Consider the following 17,226-nt stretch of genomic DNA (forward strand, 5'->3'; position numbering starts at 1 on the left):
GGTCTTTCCGCTTTCACACACCTTTCATGTAGCCTTTATTCCAAGGAGTCACCACAACCTCCAAAGCATATCAGCTGATGATACAGTACCTGGAGAGCTGATAGGATGACTGAACTTTGATGAAGGATTCATGGCAGAGTTTTTACCATAAAGGCATTCGATGCACTGATTAGGCTTGGAAAGGAGTGTCATCACAAATGATGAATGAAATAGGAAAGAAACGGCTCTTGAAATTTTTTGCTGACTTTCAAGGTTTTGATAAAGTGATGATTCAAAGCCAAGTCTTCTGCTGTGTAAGGAGCCTGGAGTAAGCAAGGCGGACGGTAAAAATGCTGACCAACTAGTCTCGTCACTAATGAAGAGCAAAAAGGTTGCCACAGGCTCTTTCAAACTGACGGCTCTACTGTTCTGAAACAGGGAAGGAAGAGGAGCTCCATCACCTGGATGCCAAATCTTTAAGATGTAGATCATGCTGATGTAATGGTCTGGCTGCCAGAGCAGGATCGTGAGGAGAACAGAGGCAACCCCTTAAACACTCAACCTCAAGCAGAATCTTCAGTCATCAGGAGCTCTAAGCCCAAGGTCAAGGGAATGCAAACAGAGGCCCATTTTGGTTTTTTCATCTCACAGCTTCCCAAGATGGTTCTTAGCCATCTGCTTCTGGGGTACTTGGTGTCAAGGAGAAGCCTGCCCACCAGTGATGTGAATCTGGGCGCTGGGTGGATCTCAGACGTTCACCGTCCCCTCCACCCATCCCCCCCACCCCCGCTGCCCCTCAGGCAACTCTTCATTGTCATCTAAACAATTTAAAAAGGGCTTTGTTTACTGTATTTTACCAAATATTAATTGCATTCACTATATATCTCCATTCATTTTTTTCACCACATATTTTTATTGTATAACGAGTTCAGTGAAGCAAGATACAATTCTTATCTAATCCTGTACAATATTGTTGTGTACTCTACACAACGTGCCCACCAATGAGTTCACTTGAGAATTAAATAATGAGGTAACTTGTTTTAAAATGCTTCCTATGATACAGAAATCCTTGGTAGACAGTAAATGGAATTTCCCACATTTGCGAAATTGGCTGAAGTTCCTGGAGAGCTGGACACCTGTGGACAGAGGCCCCTCTTCCAGGACAGACTGGACGTGGGTAATCAGAGAGGCAGGTGCACAGAGGTGCCCTGAAAACTGCACAGCCGCCTGGAGAGAAACTACCATTTCAGGTAAAGTCAGAGAGTAACAGAAGTTGCCTGTTGCTGGGAGAGTCCTCTTGGGACTGGCCTAGTCCAGCGCCCTCGCAGAAAGGACGAGGCCCCGAGGTGAGAGGCCCGGGGTCAGTGAGTGACCGATCCAAGGACAGAACCTGCAGTCCCCGCACAGGGCTCTTCTTCCCTGTGTAATTTTAACTTTTAACACGCTAACACTTTCTGGTGCTGGGAGTGCCACGCCCTTTAAAACTTTTACATTAATGGGCAATTACAATAAAAGGACTCTTTACCTCGCCCTGAACTTGGCTTATACAGGAGACTCAGTAACATTTGCTGGTGAAATCAGAACCCTGAGGCTGAGTTGTTAAAGCTCGTCTTGATCACTCCTCTCCCGTGAAGAAACCCAACGGCTTAGAATCACCTCCTGCAACCAATCAAAATACAAAGGTGACTGAATTTCAAAAACAGAGATGAACGAACACGAACACGCTAGGCATACAGCATCGCAGAGACATTTTGTAGCGAGCCGTCTGTACAAGGATGATATCTGCTCCCCATTCCTTGTCACTAAACATTAGGAGAAATGTGAATGTAGCAAACCTTATGTGGAAACAGCATCTACAGTAATCACCCCAAGATTTTAAGAGCCACCCTTGCTGTGGTTTCCTACCAGCACATTTCAGGAAGAGGAGCGCTGGTGCGAACCCAGTGTTCAACACAGAACCAGGTCTGTGACGGTGCCGGCGTGTCTGGGTCAGCACGGGGAAGGGAGACGTGGGTCTGGACTGGCATTTTATGAAGAGCTAACCCAGTGGGTGTGAGCAGGACAAACAGGGGGACGAGGCGCTTGGGCCCTGGAGACCAATGGCCGGCCTGCTGCGGGACGGGCAACTGGATGGCGGATCGGCAGTCCCGGCGGAGAAAATCCCTCCAGGAAGATGCGGGAGCCTCAGCCCAACACAGGCCCCCAGCAGCCAGACAAGATGTTCAAGGAGGCGGCGAGCCAACAGCGACCCTTGTCGTTTCAGGGGCCGAGACCCGGGAGAGGTCTGGGCTGCTCCCGGCCGGCTGTGAGGGCGGTTTCGGCTGAGTGCCAGGGGCAGAAACCAGAGGACATCACAGGACAAGAGGCCACAGGGTTAAGGGGGAGCGAGGCTGGGCTCAGAGGGGAAGGACCTGAGAGGGCTCTCGTTGCCGAGGCGAGATGCTTTTCCTGTCCTGTCTCGGGACCACAGGTTCCAAGGGACGCAATACGCTGGGCAGAGCCTTTGTGACGACATGAATTTGTCTCCGAGTTCACCTACCTGAACTTTAATTTGTTTCATACATTCTGGTGACTCCATTTCTTTGTCAGTCATGGCGGAGGGTTTAATCAAATAGCACAGCATAAATTCCTATTGAGACATGAAAAACAAACTCCGTATCCCACAAAACAAATACAAATCTGGGCAGGAAACGCGGCCGTCTCCACCCCCTCTCAGTGTGTGCTACTCGAAACTCACAAAGCATGTCCGTTTCCTCCCGGGAACGTAACCGGGCCCCACTCTAGACCAAAGACCTGCCGTTCACTCATCGTTGACATGACAGGAGAATGCAAACAGAGCATATAATATGCTGATTATAAACACAGCATTTAAAATAGTCGATACTGGAAACAGCTTAGACCGCTATTTCTCTAGGACAAAGTTACTTTCACAGGATAAAGCCTAAGCAACGTAGCCTGCACCCAGGCAGCTGCCATCTGGCCCCTGCTGGCCCTTCCGGCCTCACTGCCCTGCACGCCTCCAGCAGCTGTGGGAAGGAGAACTCAGAGAATTACTGAGTAACACAGAACACACAAAACTTTCATTCTTTGTAGTCCTGGTATGAGACGAAATGTCCCTCCTAACTTGATGGCAGTGGGATATAGGAGAACACAAGCGGGGCAGTCACACGGCTCTGGGTTGGAATCCCAGTTCTGCACATGAGCTGTGTGATCTTGGATTTGTCACCCAACATCTCTGACTCTGACTCCTCACCCTTCGGATAAGGATAGTAACAGGGTAGTGAGAAAAGACATAAGGTGTTTAGCGAGATATATTAATTCCCTTCCTCTCTCTCTTTGAGAGACCTGCTACCTATGCAAACAAACATGTCAATGTTTTTTGAGTCATCTGTGAATGAGTGGGAGTGGATTCTGAGCACGTGCTGGCTGGGCTTGCCCCCGGGAAGGAAGGCAATGCCCACTGACACCCATCACCATGGGAAACCTCGGAGCTCCGTCCCTGGAGCTGTGCACCAGCTGGTGGGGGGAAAAATGGCGAGGAGGACCAGCTTCCAGAGCTTCGTGCACATAAACGCTCTGCGGTCCCTACACATGACTTTTATGCTTCTACCACAATTAAGACGAAAAATCCAACCATTTAAATGACACGTGAACCCCAAAGCTGATGCGGTGTTACCTTGGAGACACTGACTGAAACTCTGCTCAAGGCAGCCAGGGACCGCCAGCTGAGAGGTCTGCGAGGAGAGCCCTCAAAACGGTCATCCACCAGCTCGATGATGACAGAGTAACTGGAAAACAAGGCAAGGGTGTTTTAAAAATAAAAAACATGAAGTCAATCCATTTAAAAAGAACATTGTTTGGGACTTCCCTGGTGGTCCAGTGGTTAAGAATCCACCTTCCAACGCAGGGGATGTGGGTTCAATCCCTGGTCGGGGAGCTAAGATCCCACATGCCACGGGGCAAATAAGCCTGCGTGCTGCAACTACTGAGCACGCAGGCCACAACTAGAGAGCCCGTGTGCCACAACTACAGAGCCCACATGCTCTGGAGCCCAAGCACCACAACTAGAGAGAAGCCCGAGCCCCACAACGAGGAGACCGTGCATCGCAGCGGAGGATCCCGCATGCCGCAACTAAGACTCGATGCAGCCAAAACAAAAAAAATAAAATAAATATTAAAATAAAATAAAATAAAAAGAACATTGTTTGTCCTACCAAGAACGAAAATACAGAAAATAAAACACACAGCATCTGATCCTGAATTCCCCTAGACTACTACTGGGAAAAATATTAATGAAAAACTCACACTTTACATTACAAACTATAAGCCTGATTCAGCACTTACAGGAAAGGAACAGAAATATTTCTCCCAGCATGAAAGCCATGAATTCACTCAACTGTTTAGATTATAATACTCACTGATATGAAGATGAATAATTACTATACAGTAGTAACTACATAGATTAACTCAATGTTTAATGCTAAAACATAAATTATCCTGACCTATTTATTATTTTATAGATAGTGTAACAACTTTAACTTATAAGGGACAGACATATAGTATCTATTCCTATTAAGCCAGGAGGAATTTGACTCTAATTATTTGTGTGCCTCTGAAAATTAAATTGGGGCTCAGAAATTTCCTCCTGTCACTTTAAGCCATTAACTTATATACAAATCACTCCAATAAATCATGAGCTTGGGATGAACACACACACACTGATATGTACAAGATAGATAACCAACAAGGGAACTCCACTGTATAGCACAGGGAACTCTACTCAATATTCTGTGATAACCAAAATGAGAAAAGAAACTAAAAAAGAATGAATATATGTGTATGTGTAACTGAATCACTTCGCTGTACAGCAGAAACTAACACAACACTGTAAATCAACTATACTCCAATAAAAAAAAAATTCACTCCAAACCTTGCGTGGTAAAACGGAGGGCCTTTTCGGTACAACACTGCAAAGAAAAAGAAAGAAAACGTATAACCACTCGAAATCAAAGTCTCATTTTATACTTATAAAGTATTTTCTTCTCCAAAGGCACACAAACACCCAGTGCTCTGTATGTGGGTAACCTGCAATACACCCTGTGGTCTATTTTTAAAACCCAAACTGTTTTTTCCCCAGAACAAAAATTAGCAAAGCAAATCTGTTGCCAAGACCCTAATACCCTCGTCCCACCCGCACCGCACAAATGAATTCCAAATCCAAGTATAAGCAATTTTTGTCCTGTCTCTTGTCTTACACTCTCCAGAGAGTCTGAAATCATGTCAAGCGTGTCAAGTTGGTATAATGCGGACCAACATTCAGTTATTCATTTCAATCTTTTGAATCGTTATTCAGGGTCTGAGCTCCTCTGGCCGGTACAGGATAGGTGCTGGTGCTAAAGATGAATGAGACTCATGCCAACTTTTAGGAAATTCAAAGTCAAGTGGGGAAAAAGTCACATAAGCACACACGCCGCTCGGAGACCCGCCTGCCCACCTCATTCAGTCTGTGGAGGTCGGAGCGGCTGGCCGGCGAGGCCCGGGCCAGGGTCTGCCGTGGACCGCGGAAGCGCAGGGGAGCCCTCAGTAGTGCACAGCCTGTGGCAGGGTGCGGAGATCTGTCCACCAGATCTGTTTACTCTCTCTCCAGGCACGTGAGAGACCCCGTATCAGCCTCCCAAGCAGCAAGGAGTGGCTGTGTGTCACGGGGCACTTCCAGATTGGCCCAGAAAACCCTCCCAGGCACCGAGCCTGTGCTTGTTCCTTTGTGAGGCCGAGTGAAGCTCGTGGGACCACGAGAATAAACTGGGCCCCTGCAGTCCCTGTGAGAGTTGGTCCACCCACCACTCAGACACTGGCTTTGGATTTCACAGGAACAGAATTAACTTCTAGTGTTAATTAAGCCCATGAAATCTGGAGTTTATATGTAACTACAGCCGCAGGAATTACCTTAACTAACAAACAATTATATCCGTGAGCTTGTGCAAAAACCAAGGCAGAAAAGCTTTGTTTCCTTTGAGGAACTGGCACAACTTTTCCTTTTGGGCATGAACCCGGTATTTAATCACGTTTCTCTTTAGCTCACGCACCACGAGGTCAGAACCAGTTTAGGACCCAATGGATGATACAGTAACCCTTCACATATATTTTCCATGGTCACCTTTCCTTCTTATGAACATATTTCCTATTTAAATTGTATTTAAAGTATTTGGCAAGTCAGCTCAAATTCACTGTGTAAGGGCCCACATTTAAGTAAATATCTAAACACCCATTTCTCAATTTCTGGGGATGTGGTGCAGTGGAAGGAGACCCTGTACTGGGATGAGACTGAATTCGGGGCTCCGTTTTGGCCTGATCTCTGCCACTCCTGATTGTGTGGCTTTAAACACATGATTAACTTCCCTGAGCCTCAGTCTCCAAAATCATAAAATGAAGACATGAGGGGAAATTAAAATCTTCTCTAGCCCTCATGTGCTATTATCTATGATCAGTTACACATCCTTCACCTAAGATGCATCTGGAAAGTGACACAGCTTGAAAGCAGCTCCGACCCCCAACTCGGGCCATTCAGATGCCTGACTACGATGGAGGTGCAGCTTAGGGGTTAAAAGCATAAACATGGCATCAGTGAGACCCCAATTCAAGGCTCAGCAGTGCCAAGACCATATGATGACACTCGTGCTTCAAGCTCCTTACGGAAAATGGGGGTAATAATGCAGGTGGAGGTGCTTGAAAAGTTACCCGTGATAATAGCGATTACGATGGTAACAGTGTATTCAGAGGGAAAAATGAAATAGTTTTACAAAAATGCCTCCCAAGTAGAAAGATGAAAGCTTCACAAGTCTAAGAAATAGTGGGTATTTAAAAATAAAGTCTGAACGAAGAGGGAGAAGAGAGGAAACGTGCTTTCTTACACTAACACCAGACGTGATATGCGGAAGGAATGACAGTCAGAACACAGTGATCAGTGCAGTGATCAATTTAGGCAACCACTGTAACTACTAGGGAACCAGATACTCAGTGTCACCCTACAAATCGCTTGTGAACTACAAAAGGAAAAATGCAGACACCCGACAATGGCTGCCCTAGCCAACGAACGGCATCACCAGCAGTAGGACAACCTGACATCAGGCACCCCCGGACGTGGCCCGGTGAGGACACACATCACCCGTGCTTGCAAAAAAACGGCAAGCCCGAATCCAACCACAAGGAAGTGGTCAGACATACCTAGACTGTGGGACACCCTATGGGACTCTTCAAAAAAAGTCAACGTCACAGAAAACAGGTGGAGGGACTCTTTTAGATTAAAAAAGACTGAAGAGACTGCAGTGGTTGAATGGTGGCCCCCAAAAGATATGTCCACGTCCCAATTCCTGGGACCTGTGAATGTGACCTTGTTTGGAAAAAGGATCTTTGCAGAGATTGGAGGGATGCAGCCACAGCCAAGCAACAGCTGGCGCCACCAGAAGCTGGAAGAGGGAAGGAACGGAGGGAGCACGGCCCCGCCAATGCCGTGGTTTCAGACTTCTGGCCTCTAGACCTTCTGCTGCTTTATGTCTCCCAGTTTGTGGTCATTTCTCATGGCCTCCCTAGGAAACTAAAAGTGGTAAATGCACTCAATGTGATAAATGAATCTTGAGTGGAGCCTGTCAAAAAAATCAAAAACAAAACAGCCACAAAAGACATTGTGGGGGACAAGTGGGAAAACTGAAATACGGACTGGATATTTTTGATGATATTATATTACCGAATAATTAACTAATGAATATTAATAAGTAATCAATAATGAATTATTAATTATTCTGATTAATAATATTAATGAATAATTCTGATTTCTCTTAGGTATTATATGATGCCATAATTATGGAGGAGAATATTCTCAGGAGTTGCATGCAAAAACATTTATGATTTAATATGGATTATGTGTGCAAATGTGGAAAATGTTAACAAAAACATTTAAAGTCTGATTAGAAGAATAAGCCAGGAGGGTGGCTTGGGAAAGAACTGAAGATGGGGATGGGAGGACGGTGCACCTCCCTGCTCTGTGAGGAGCACGGGGCCCCAGTGCCTCTCCCCGGGGGCAGAGCCAGCCACCAGCTCTGGGCCGATGCCACGACCGGTGATGGTTCTTATGCTCTGGACATCCCGTAACTCTGCTGGCTTCTAACGGCTCCCCTCCTCCTACCTGTTTTGCAACTTCTAATTTGCAGGGAGCTGGGGAATCACATGATCAAACTTAGTCCATGTGAACCCAAAATTGGAATGGGTGGGAAGGAGGCTCAGGAGTAACTAGAACTTCGGGTTAAATCAAGTTAAATCAACCAGTAACTGCGTGCGTAAGACAAAAACAGAAGCCTGGAGTTGGTTTTCGGCTTTCTGGCTGGCAATGTTAGTCAGGTGTGGTGGGAAGTACACAGAGCTGGGACCCAAACAGCCCTAATCTCTGTACTTACCAGCTGTGGGACCCTTGGCAACTCCCCTGACCCTTCGAAACCTCAATTTCCTCAGCTATTGAAGGAGGTGAGCGCCACACGCCTCACGGAGCATGAAGATGAAATAATACGGGAGAAGAAAAGCACCAAGGCACCTGCTGCTTTTGGCACCTGGTCACCATATGAGCCAGCAGCCACGGGAGCTTCTGGGGTCGGGGGGATGTATGGAAAGGCTCCCAAGTGATTTCTGGCCTGGTTTTCAGCACTGGGCAATCAAGGTCAACTGGCCCGGCAGCTGTGCCTGATTTGAGATCTTATCACCTGTTCCAAGTTCAGCTCCTGGAATGAAATCTGATTGACAAGACTTAGTCAAGGGAAGAGTTTCCCTGATAAGATGTGAATTTCCTAACGGCCCTTTGTCATGAGTCATTACCTCTGTGAGCAGAAACAATTGTTAAGGGAGCACGTCCTGGGTGTAGCCTGTGTCGGCAGTTCTAGGGTATGTGTGATCACGTCACTGGCCTTCAAAATTAAAATGATGCTGTTAAGAGACCAGCAGCACCATGTAGCCGTGCCTGGAGAAGAGGTCAAGTTTAGGAAGCTGCTCCTCTCACCCCAGGCTAGCGCAGCTCCTGAATTCTCCCTAAAGCAGGAAATGTGAAGACACCCTTCATGGCACTGCTGGGCCAGAAACCTGGTCTCACGCTAATCACACAAGCAGCTGCAAGTGCATGATACACCCCTCCTGGGGCAAAGCCCTTGGGGAGTTGGGAAACAACAGCTGATGTATTTCTTTTCTTTTTAAAAGTCTGTCCATCTGTCTGTCCTTTCATCCAGCCTTATAAGGCAGTTTTTTTTTTTTTTAAATTAATTAATTAATTAATTTATTTTTGGCTGTGTTGGGTCTTCGTTTCTGTGCTAGGGCTTTCTCTAGTTGTGGCAAGCGGGGGCCACTCTTCATCGCGGTGCGCGGGCCTCTCACTATCGCGGCCTCTCTTGTTGCGGAGCACAGGCTCCAGACGCTCAGGCTCAGTAGTTGTGGCTCACGGGCCTAGTTGCTCCGCGGCATGTGGGATCTTCCCAGACCAGGGCTCGAACCCGTGTCCCCTGCATTGGCAGGCAGACTCTCAACCACTGCGCCACCAGGGAAGCCCCAAGGCAGTTTATTTTTAAATGAGGAAAGTTTTCTCTACTCACCATCCACAAATACGGCTCGAGTACTTAAAACACATGCAATAAGGTATGCTTACAAGGCACTCAAGAAAGGTCCTGTCCCCTGGCAACGTTTTATTTTTTATAAAGAAGATGCTGTCTTATAAAGATGTTGTTATCCATGTTACATGAGTGAATGGAAGCTCAGAGAGATGAAGTGACCTCCCTGAGGTCACACAGGTAGTAAGACATGGAACCGGTGTGAGCCCGAAGAGCCCTTTCCGTTACCCCTACCTCCTCAGAGCGCATCACTGTGGTCTGGTCGACTGGAAAGTTCTGCTCAGGTTTCGCCCATTGGGTGAGCACACTGGCCTGCCAAGCGCTCACACGGAGCGGCTATTCTCACGGGGCAGGAAAAGGAGAGCAGGGCGGGGAGCCAGTGACGGCAGTGCAACAGCTACGCCACTTATTGAAACGCTGTGACCTGTGGGCCACGCAATTATCTGGAAACCTGGCAAACTAATCTCGAGCTAAGCCCGATCATTCTGTCCGCAGGGCTGGTCAGGTCAGCTTCCCTAACTACTCTCTCTGCTTCCATCCCCGTCCCCCACCCCCCACCCCCCGCCGTCTATCAGTAAGAAAGCACACAAAGGTCCCACTAAATCAAGTTATTGAATATAAGTCACTCCTTTGCTCAAAATCTCCCAAGACTTCCAATAACCAGAATAACACCCCGAGTCTTTGCCCAGCCCGTGACCGTCCCCAGCCTAACTCCCAGACATCACCTCACGTCACTCTCCCCCTGGGACCTCTAAGTTCTAGACGCACTGTCCTTGTGCTGCTCCTGAGTCCTGCCTCGGGGCCTTTGCACTGGCTGCTCCTTTGTGCCTCGGGTGTTCTTCTCCAGACTGTCAAGTGACCTGTTCCCTCACTGTAGTCACACTTCTGTTGTTGTTTGGGGCACATCTTTTCAGAGAGTCCTTTCCTAACCACCCTAACTTCCTGTTTACTCTGTTCCTTTACTCTGCTTTATTTTTCTTAGTACCCTGACATTACAGTATGCATTTATGTGTTTGCTTGTTTGTTCCCCACCCCCGCCCCCCCCAGCACGTGAGCAGCTCCATCCAGGCAGTTTTGTCTGTCTTGTGCACCTCTGTGTTCCTGACACCTAAGAAGATCTGGCTCACACAAGACCCTGAGCAATTATCTGGTGAATGAGGTGCTCACCGGGTCCCTACCCGCTCCTTTAAATAAAGATGAGGGAGGCAGTGCTGTGTAGAAGTTTCCAAGAGCCTGGGCTCCGGCATTCAAAGCCCAGGACTATGAGTTACTGACCCTGGCAACTTTTAGGGGCAAATGACCCTTTCTCTCACAACTTCAGTCTCCCCATCAGAAAAATGAGGACGGTGAGCACTGATCTTGTAGAGCTGCTATTAAGATTAAACGAGGTCACGCACGTCAAACGTCTCCTACAATGCTTGGCACACAACAAGGGCTCAATAAATGACAGCTGTGATTACCACCACAGTTATACAATGATTATTAATGGTATTGCACACAATCTGCCAGATGAGACTACCCCAGAAGATAAGGGACTGCCCTACATCACACGATCACACACTAATGAGAGGCGGGGGTAGGGGCTGTGGACTCTCTTCTAAGATCTCAGAGCGGAAGAGAGGAAAACATACCCTCCACCCCGATCCAAACATTCGTATCTAAGGCAGGAGGACATCTATCACCTCAGGAAAAAACAGCAACAGCACATATAACCGATTCGATTTTCACCCCAGGATCTGATGTGAACCCTGGTTCTCACACCTGCCAAGCCAAGAATCACTTACGCAAGTCTGTTCCGTACTTAAGTCCCGCTTTGGGCACCCAGCCCTTGCTTCGGAAGTGATGGTACGCCATGTACGTAGTCCCGAATGTGGGCTGAACTACGTGGAAGGTGTTCCAGAGCTTCACAATCGTCAAAGGCTCCTACAGTTGTTGGGGGAAAACAAAGCATTATGACGTATGTATCCACCCATTAACCAGGCGGTGAATCAACAACATCTATACTAAGTGTGAGCTGAAGATAAACAAACACGGCGCCCATGACGAAGAGTTTAACCACAAGATCCAGACCCGCGCTGTCCAGTGTGGCGGCAGCCAGCCACTCCCCTGAACTTAGATGTGCTGCCAGTGTAAAAAAAAACACTGAATTTCAAAACTGAGTATGAAAAAAAGAATATAAATTATCCCAGCAATTTAAAATATGTTGGGTTAAATACACTATGTAAATAATGTAAATCAATTTCAGCTGACTTATAAAAAAAAACCTTTTTAATGTGTCTACCAGAAAATTTAAAACTATGCATGTGGCTCCCATCTGAGGCTCCCATCATATTTCTACTGGACAGCACTGCCCCAGAGGACCTGTGAGAGGCCCCCTTGAGACAGCAACCCTGCAGACTGGAAGCAGCCAAGCAAAGCGGGGGAGGGCAGCGGAGGGGCTGCTGGTGGGAGAACAGTCCAGGCAGAGGAATGGGGGCGGGCCGGGTGTCCACCAAAGCCAGAGGGCGCGTGTTCCAGCATGCACAGACCCTAATGGGTAGCTGCGGTATGTCAGGCCACATTCAGAAAAGCCAAAAATAATTCTGTAAAAGTTTTTATAAAAAGATGTTCCATTTAGTCTTTGAAACTAGAAAATTAATCTCAAGGCACAAGTTAGTAATCCAACTGCTTCAAAGGGAATTTTGTTTCTAAGGTCAGACTTGAAGACACTGAGAACGGTTCAGAGAACATTCTGATGTGTCAACACAAAAACACAACAGGAAAGACCAGGTAAGCTTGGAAGGTTTTCCACTTCATTTCAGCGCTGAGTAAAACGACCAGTCCTTCAGTTGGTTTACGGATCAGTCACTCAATGAGACTTGCTCAGTTTGTCTCAGCCTGAGATTTTAACACCATAAATATGAGCTAGAGTTGGTTTTTTTTGTTTTTACTTTTCTCCTTTTTCTTTTTTAAAAAAACAGTTGTTCCTAAGGTGGAAACTCCATATGTGTGTGGTCTTGAAATCCACCCCCCCTCCAAAACAAGCAACAGTCTTGTGGAGAAGGATGAACTTCCGGCTTGGACAGCCCACCAAGTTTCAGAGGCTGAGGGTTCTTCGGAGCAGCTGGAACACCCCGACAAATGTCAGTGAAGGCACAGGGGAGGAGGTGGGGTGGGCTAAGGATGGCCCCCCTCTGAGACAATGGGTCACCTGTCAGCCAGACACCCGCTTCCAAACCACTGGAATACTCATGAAGGGGACTTACACAGTTAGAAGCGGATGAATGACAAAATACATACCCCCAACAACAGAATAAATGTATTTTCTCTGTTCTAATGTTCTGCTTACCTTTTTCATCTTTATTTTAATTTCACGTGAATTATTCTGAATAGGTATTGGATTCACATGGTCTAAAATTCAAGAAGTACAAAAGTGTATGGTGAAGTCTCGCCTTCCACCCCCCCAATTCCTCTACCAGGAGGTAAGCATTGGGATTAACGTTCTGCTAAGGGCAGCAGGATACAGCACAAAATCATGGGCTTTGGAGCTGTCCTGACAGAGGTTCAAATACTAATTCTAACCAGACCAGCTGTGTGACCCTGGGTGAGTTACTTGTTTCCTGAGCCTCGGTTACCTCGTCTATAAAAGTCTTTACAGGCGCAAGTGAGGACTAGAATTACTGCATATAAAGCTCCTAACTCACAGCCTTTACCGAAGCAGGTGCTAAACATAGGTAGTTTCTATTTTTGCTGTTAATTTTTGGTACCGCTCTGACAGATTTCCTGATTATGTAAGATACTGCTCTCCTCCTAGTCTCTGGGAATGAAACTTCAGTCTGAAAGGGTCAAAGCTGGCTTTTGCCTGAACAGTCCCAATTCAGGACCCAAAGCCTAAACTTAGAGAAAAAATTCAATTCCAATTTTAACCAGTGAAAGTGGACACATTTGTATTAAAGCAATATGGAAATTACTACAACCTGCTTTGAACATCAGGGAAATTTTAAGTGGACTATGTCTGAATAAAACATCTTACCTTCTCATAGTAAATACTTAGACATCCCAGAGCATAGACCAGGAAGAAGGCCTAAAAACAGGGCAAGCAGAAAATGCTCATCAGAAACTGTTCCACGTTGAGAAATTATTTTACAGACTGATTTCTCTTTGCCTTAAATACAAATTAATGTCCGTATCACCATCCAAATTGTCACATATTTTTAAACATAAATGGTTCATTCAAATTTCAAGGATTAAAATATGAATGTCATAAAATGGTTTAGAGTCAGTACAAAACATTTCTATGAAATTTTCCATGTATTTTTTCTTTATTAAAACCACACAGCTAAACTGAAAAACAATGTAAATAGCAAAAACAACAACAGAAACCTTTGCTCATTGGATTTTCCTCTGTCAAATAGCCTTACTAAACTAAGAATTTATAGAAAAAAATAAGTAGAAAATTGTGGAAAGTGGGCAACGTAGACTTGGTTTGTGTAAACCAAATGAGTTTCTTGGTCACTCTTGCTGTAAAGTGATTTCCGATCGAGTAAACCCCATCTTTCCATTAACTTCATTAAAAGGCACCATGTTTCACTCACATAGGGAGGCAAGAGGAACGGCAGACAAGGTCGGGCCCAGTTGAGTAAAATCACACTGACGTGGAAATAAAAATAACTTTCTGACAAAAACAAGACGATGCCAAGCACTGACAACAGCAAACAGGCCCCGGTGTTGGCTCTGCCCGGAGAAGAGGATTAGGATCTGCGTTCACGCCTGAACAGCTCAGGTGAGACTGGTCTGTAGCAGTCAGTGACAAGAAACAGTGGCTCTAAATGCTACTTTCTTTTTTAACATGAGGATGGAAGATGAGATTTCAGGTATCCTGGAGGGCCCTCTGGTGCAGGTGGCAGCAGGAAGGCGATCCCTGCCCTGAGCCCTCAGGCTTCTGTTCCACCACAGTGGTGCTGATGGCTTTTTTCCTCCCAGCCCAGGGCTCAGGACTCAAGAGAACACTGGCTGTGAAAGTGCAGGGCTTTTAAGCAGCGACAAGGTCCTGCTAAGGAAACACCTTCCTGACCCTCAGGAATTGCCCCAATCCACCCCACCGTCATCCTCTCCTGGCCACCTGATGACATTTCTCTTTACAGCAGTGGTCCTCGAAGTGTGGTCAGTCTGGGGATCCTGGGGTCCCCCTGACCCTTGCAGGAGCTCTCAAAGTCAAAACCATTTTGTGAGATAAAGGCATTATTGGCCTCGTTCATACTCATTCTCCCCAGAGGCTCCAAGACACGTGACACCACAACAGACTGAGTGCAGCAGCAGATGTGAGAATCCAGGGGACTTCTCTTAAGCCAGACCTTAAAGTCTTTGCAAAAATGAAAAACAATGCCATTCTTTTCACTGGATTTGTTTTGTTTTGAAACAATAGTTATTTTTAATAAAAATATTATTTATGTTAATGTATAGTGGGTTGATTATCATTATTTTAAAATGAGTTAATAAACACATATTTTTCATTTTAATTTATAATTTGGTAAACACTGACAGATATAATCCACAAAAAAATGCTCCTTGGGGTCCTTCAATAATTTTTAAGAGTACAATGCTTTGAGGACTACTTTATTTATTTATTTACTAAATTTTATTGATTGATTGATTTTTGGCTGTGTTGGGTCTTCGTTGCTGCACGTGGGCTTTTCTCTAGTTGTGGTGAAAGGGGCTATTCTTCGTTGCGGTGCGCGGGCTTCTCATTGCGGTGGCTTCTCTTGTTGCGCAGCACAGGCTCTAGGTGCGCGGGCTTCAGCAGTTGTGGCTTGGGGGCTCTAAAGCGCAGACTCAGTAGTTGTGGCACACGGGCTTAGTTGTTCTGTGGCATGTGGGATCTTCCCGGACCAGGGCTCGAACCTGTGTCCCCTGCATTGGCAGGTGGATTCTTAACCACTGCGCCACCAGGGAAGTCCCTGAGAACTACTGTAGTTCTACCCAGATCCAAATTAAGAGCTTCTCTGAAGATGCAGGTGGTTACCTGCTGGGCCTGCTTCTCTGGGTCCAGTGCCCTGATCCTGGCCGCCACCGCCTCCCACCTGGACTTCTGCAAAGGCCTCTGTGCTCCGGCCCCGCAGCCCGTCCCCTAGGGCAGCCTGAGCTACCTTCTCAGCACGTGAAGGCCCCTGGCTCCCAGGCGCCTCGTGGCACTCGCCCACCGCTCTCCCTACAGGGTCGCTTCACTTCCGTCCCCGGACACACTGAGCTCAGTCCTGCCTTTGCCTGTGTAACTGCGGCTCCCACACCCGGAGTCAAAGGTCACTCCTCAGAGAGCTCCTCCCCGACCACCCAGTTTGCGTGAGCCCGTCCCAATTGACTTCCTCAGAGCATTTATGTTCGCCTGAAAGTATCTTTCTTAGGTGTGTCTCTCCAGCTAGAACGTAAACTCTGTGAGACAGAAACTCTGCCTGCCGTGCCCCTGACCGAGAAGGGGCTCAATGCGTGTGCTTAAAGAATAAAGAAACAGGTGTGGATCCCGCCCACGGTCTGGAGCACGTGGTCAGGCCGCCCAGGGCAGGTCTCTCAGCTCCGTTTCCTCAGGGTGGACACTGCCCTGCTTCTCCTTTAGCTACTGGTGACAGCCTGCCCCCTGCTCTCCTGTGGCCCACTACTTATTAACACAAACACTGCTTTTTCAGATGGACACAGATGGTGGCCAAAAGGTGCAACAGAAAAGAAAAGGTGGTTCCTCAAAACGCCAAGTCCTGCTTTCCCTTTCGTTTTCCCTCAACTTTCCCTTCTGGGTTCACAGTGGTAGAACAGGAAGATAACTCTGAGATAAGCAGACCTGGGCTGAAATCTCATTAACAGCTTGGAAGTATCACTTAAACCCTCCCACCTCATCTAGAAAATGGGGATGATCAAGCCTTCTTAAAGATTTAATGAGGTTAGATTTCATGAAGACTTAAACGACCATGCTGGGAGTTGCCTGGTGGTCCAGTGGTTAGGAGCTGCTTTCACTGCTGTGGCCCAGGTTCAATTCCTGGTCGGGGAACTAAGATCCCACAAACCGCAAGGCACAGCCCCCCTCCACCCCCCCGCCCAAAAAAGCATGCAAAGCACCTAACTGCTCAATTCACTTCGTTTCCCTGCCTTTCTAAAAAGATACGGTAGCTGGGAAAGGTTCAATCCAGTCCTTGCCTAGGAAGAGATGACCTCCTGGTATCCATCAGAATCTAAGTTCTTCAGAAACTTTCCATTATCAGCAAACACACATTTCCTTAAGAACTGATGAAACCAAAGCCTCGTTTTTAATTGGCCTAAAATGGCTTTTATGAACCTATGCAAGCTGCTCTTAGGCACTTATTATAGATGGGGAGGATCTTAATCCAATGGAGTTGGCTTTGTTTAGAATTAAGTCATCAGTAGACCGGGGAGGTCTGTGGAGGCTGGAGACTAGCCCCTCGAGAGCTCATGAGTAAGTTTTTACTTGATAGTACTAATAAGATGGACTGATGAGCTTAATGATGGTTTTAACGTCTTGTCACTAAATCTGGTCAGGGCCTGAAGCGTTAACATGAAAAACAGCTCTCAGAGACAGATCTCTAAGTCAGCTCGGTGTTACCATTCTCAAAACCTAAGAACC

General features: G+C 46.8%; 1 protein-coding gene across 4 annotated transcripts in view; it reads right to left on the reverse strand.

Annotated features, from left to right (window-relative positions):
- Positions 1–217: 217 nt before the first annotated feature.
- TSEN2 (tRNA splicing endonuclease subunit 2) overlaps positions 218–17,226 on the reverse strand; it is a 38,156-nt gene continuing 21,147 nt past the window's right edge. For 2 of the 4 annotated variants that reach the window (XM_082345913.1, XM_082345911.1), the window contains 6 exons: positions 13,633–13,683; positions 11,405–11,543; positions 4,910–4,946; positions 3,656–3,767; positions 2,519–2,608; positions 869–1,638 (listed from right to left, as the gene is read on the reverse strand). In XM_082345913.1, the coding sequence (XP_082202039.1) occupies positions 1,579–1,638; positions 2,519–2,608; positions 3,656–3,767; positions 4,910–4,946; positions 11,405–11,543; positions 13,633–13,683 (489 nt within the window). In that variant the 3' untranslated portion in view covers positions 869–1,578. The other 2 variants (XR_014232393.1, XM_082345912.1) reach the window with 2 other exon arrangements.

The sequence above is a fragment of the Balaenoptera borealis genome, assembly GCF_965194805.1.
Source record: "Balaenoptera borealis genome assembly, chromosome: 12".
NCBI lineage: Eukaryota > Metazoa > Chordata > Mammalia > Artiodactyla > Balaenopteridae > Balaenoptera > Balaenoptera borealis.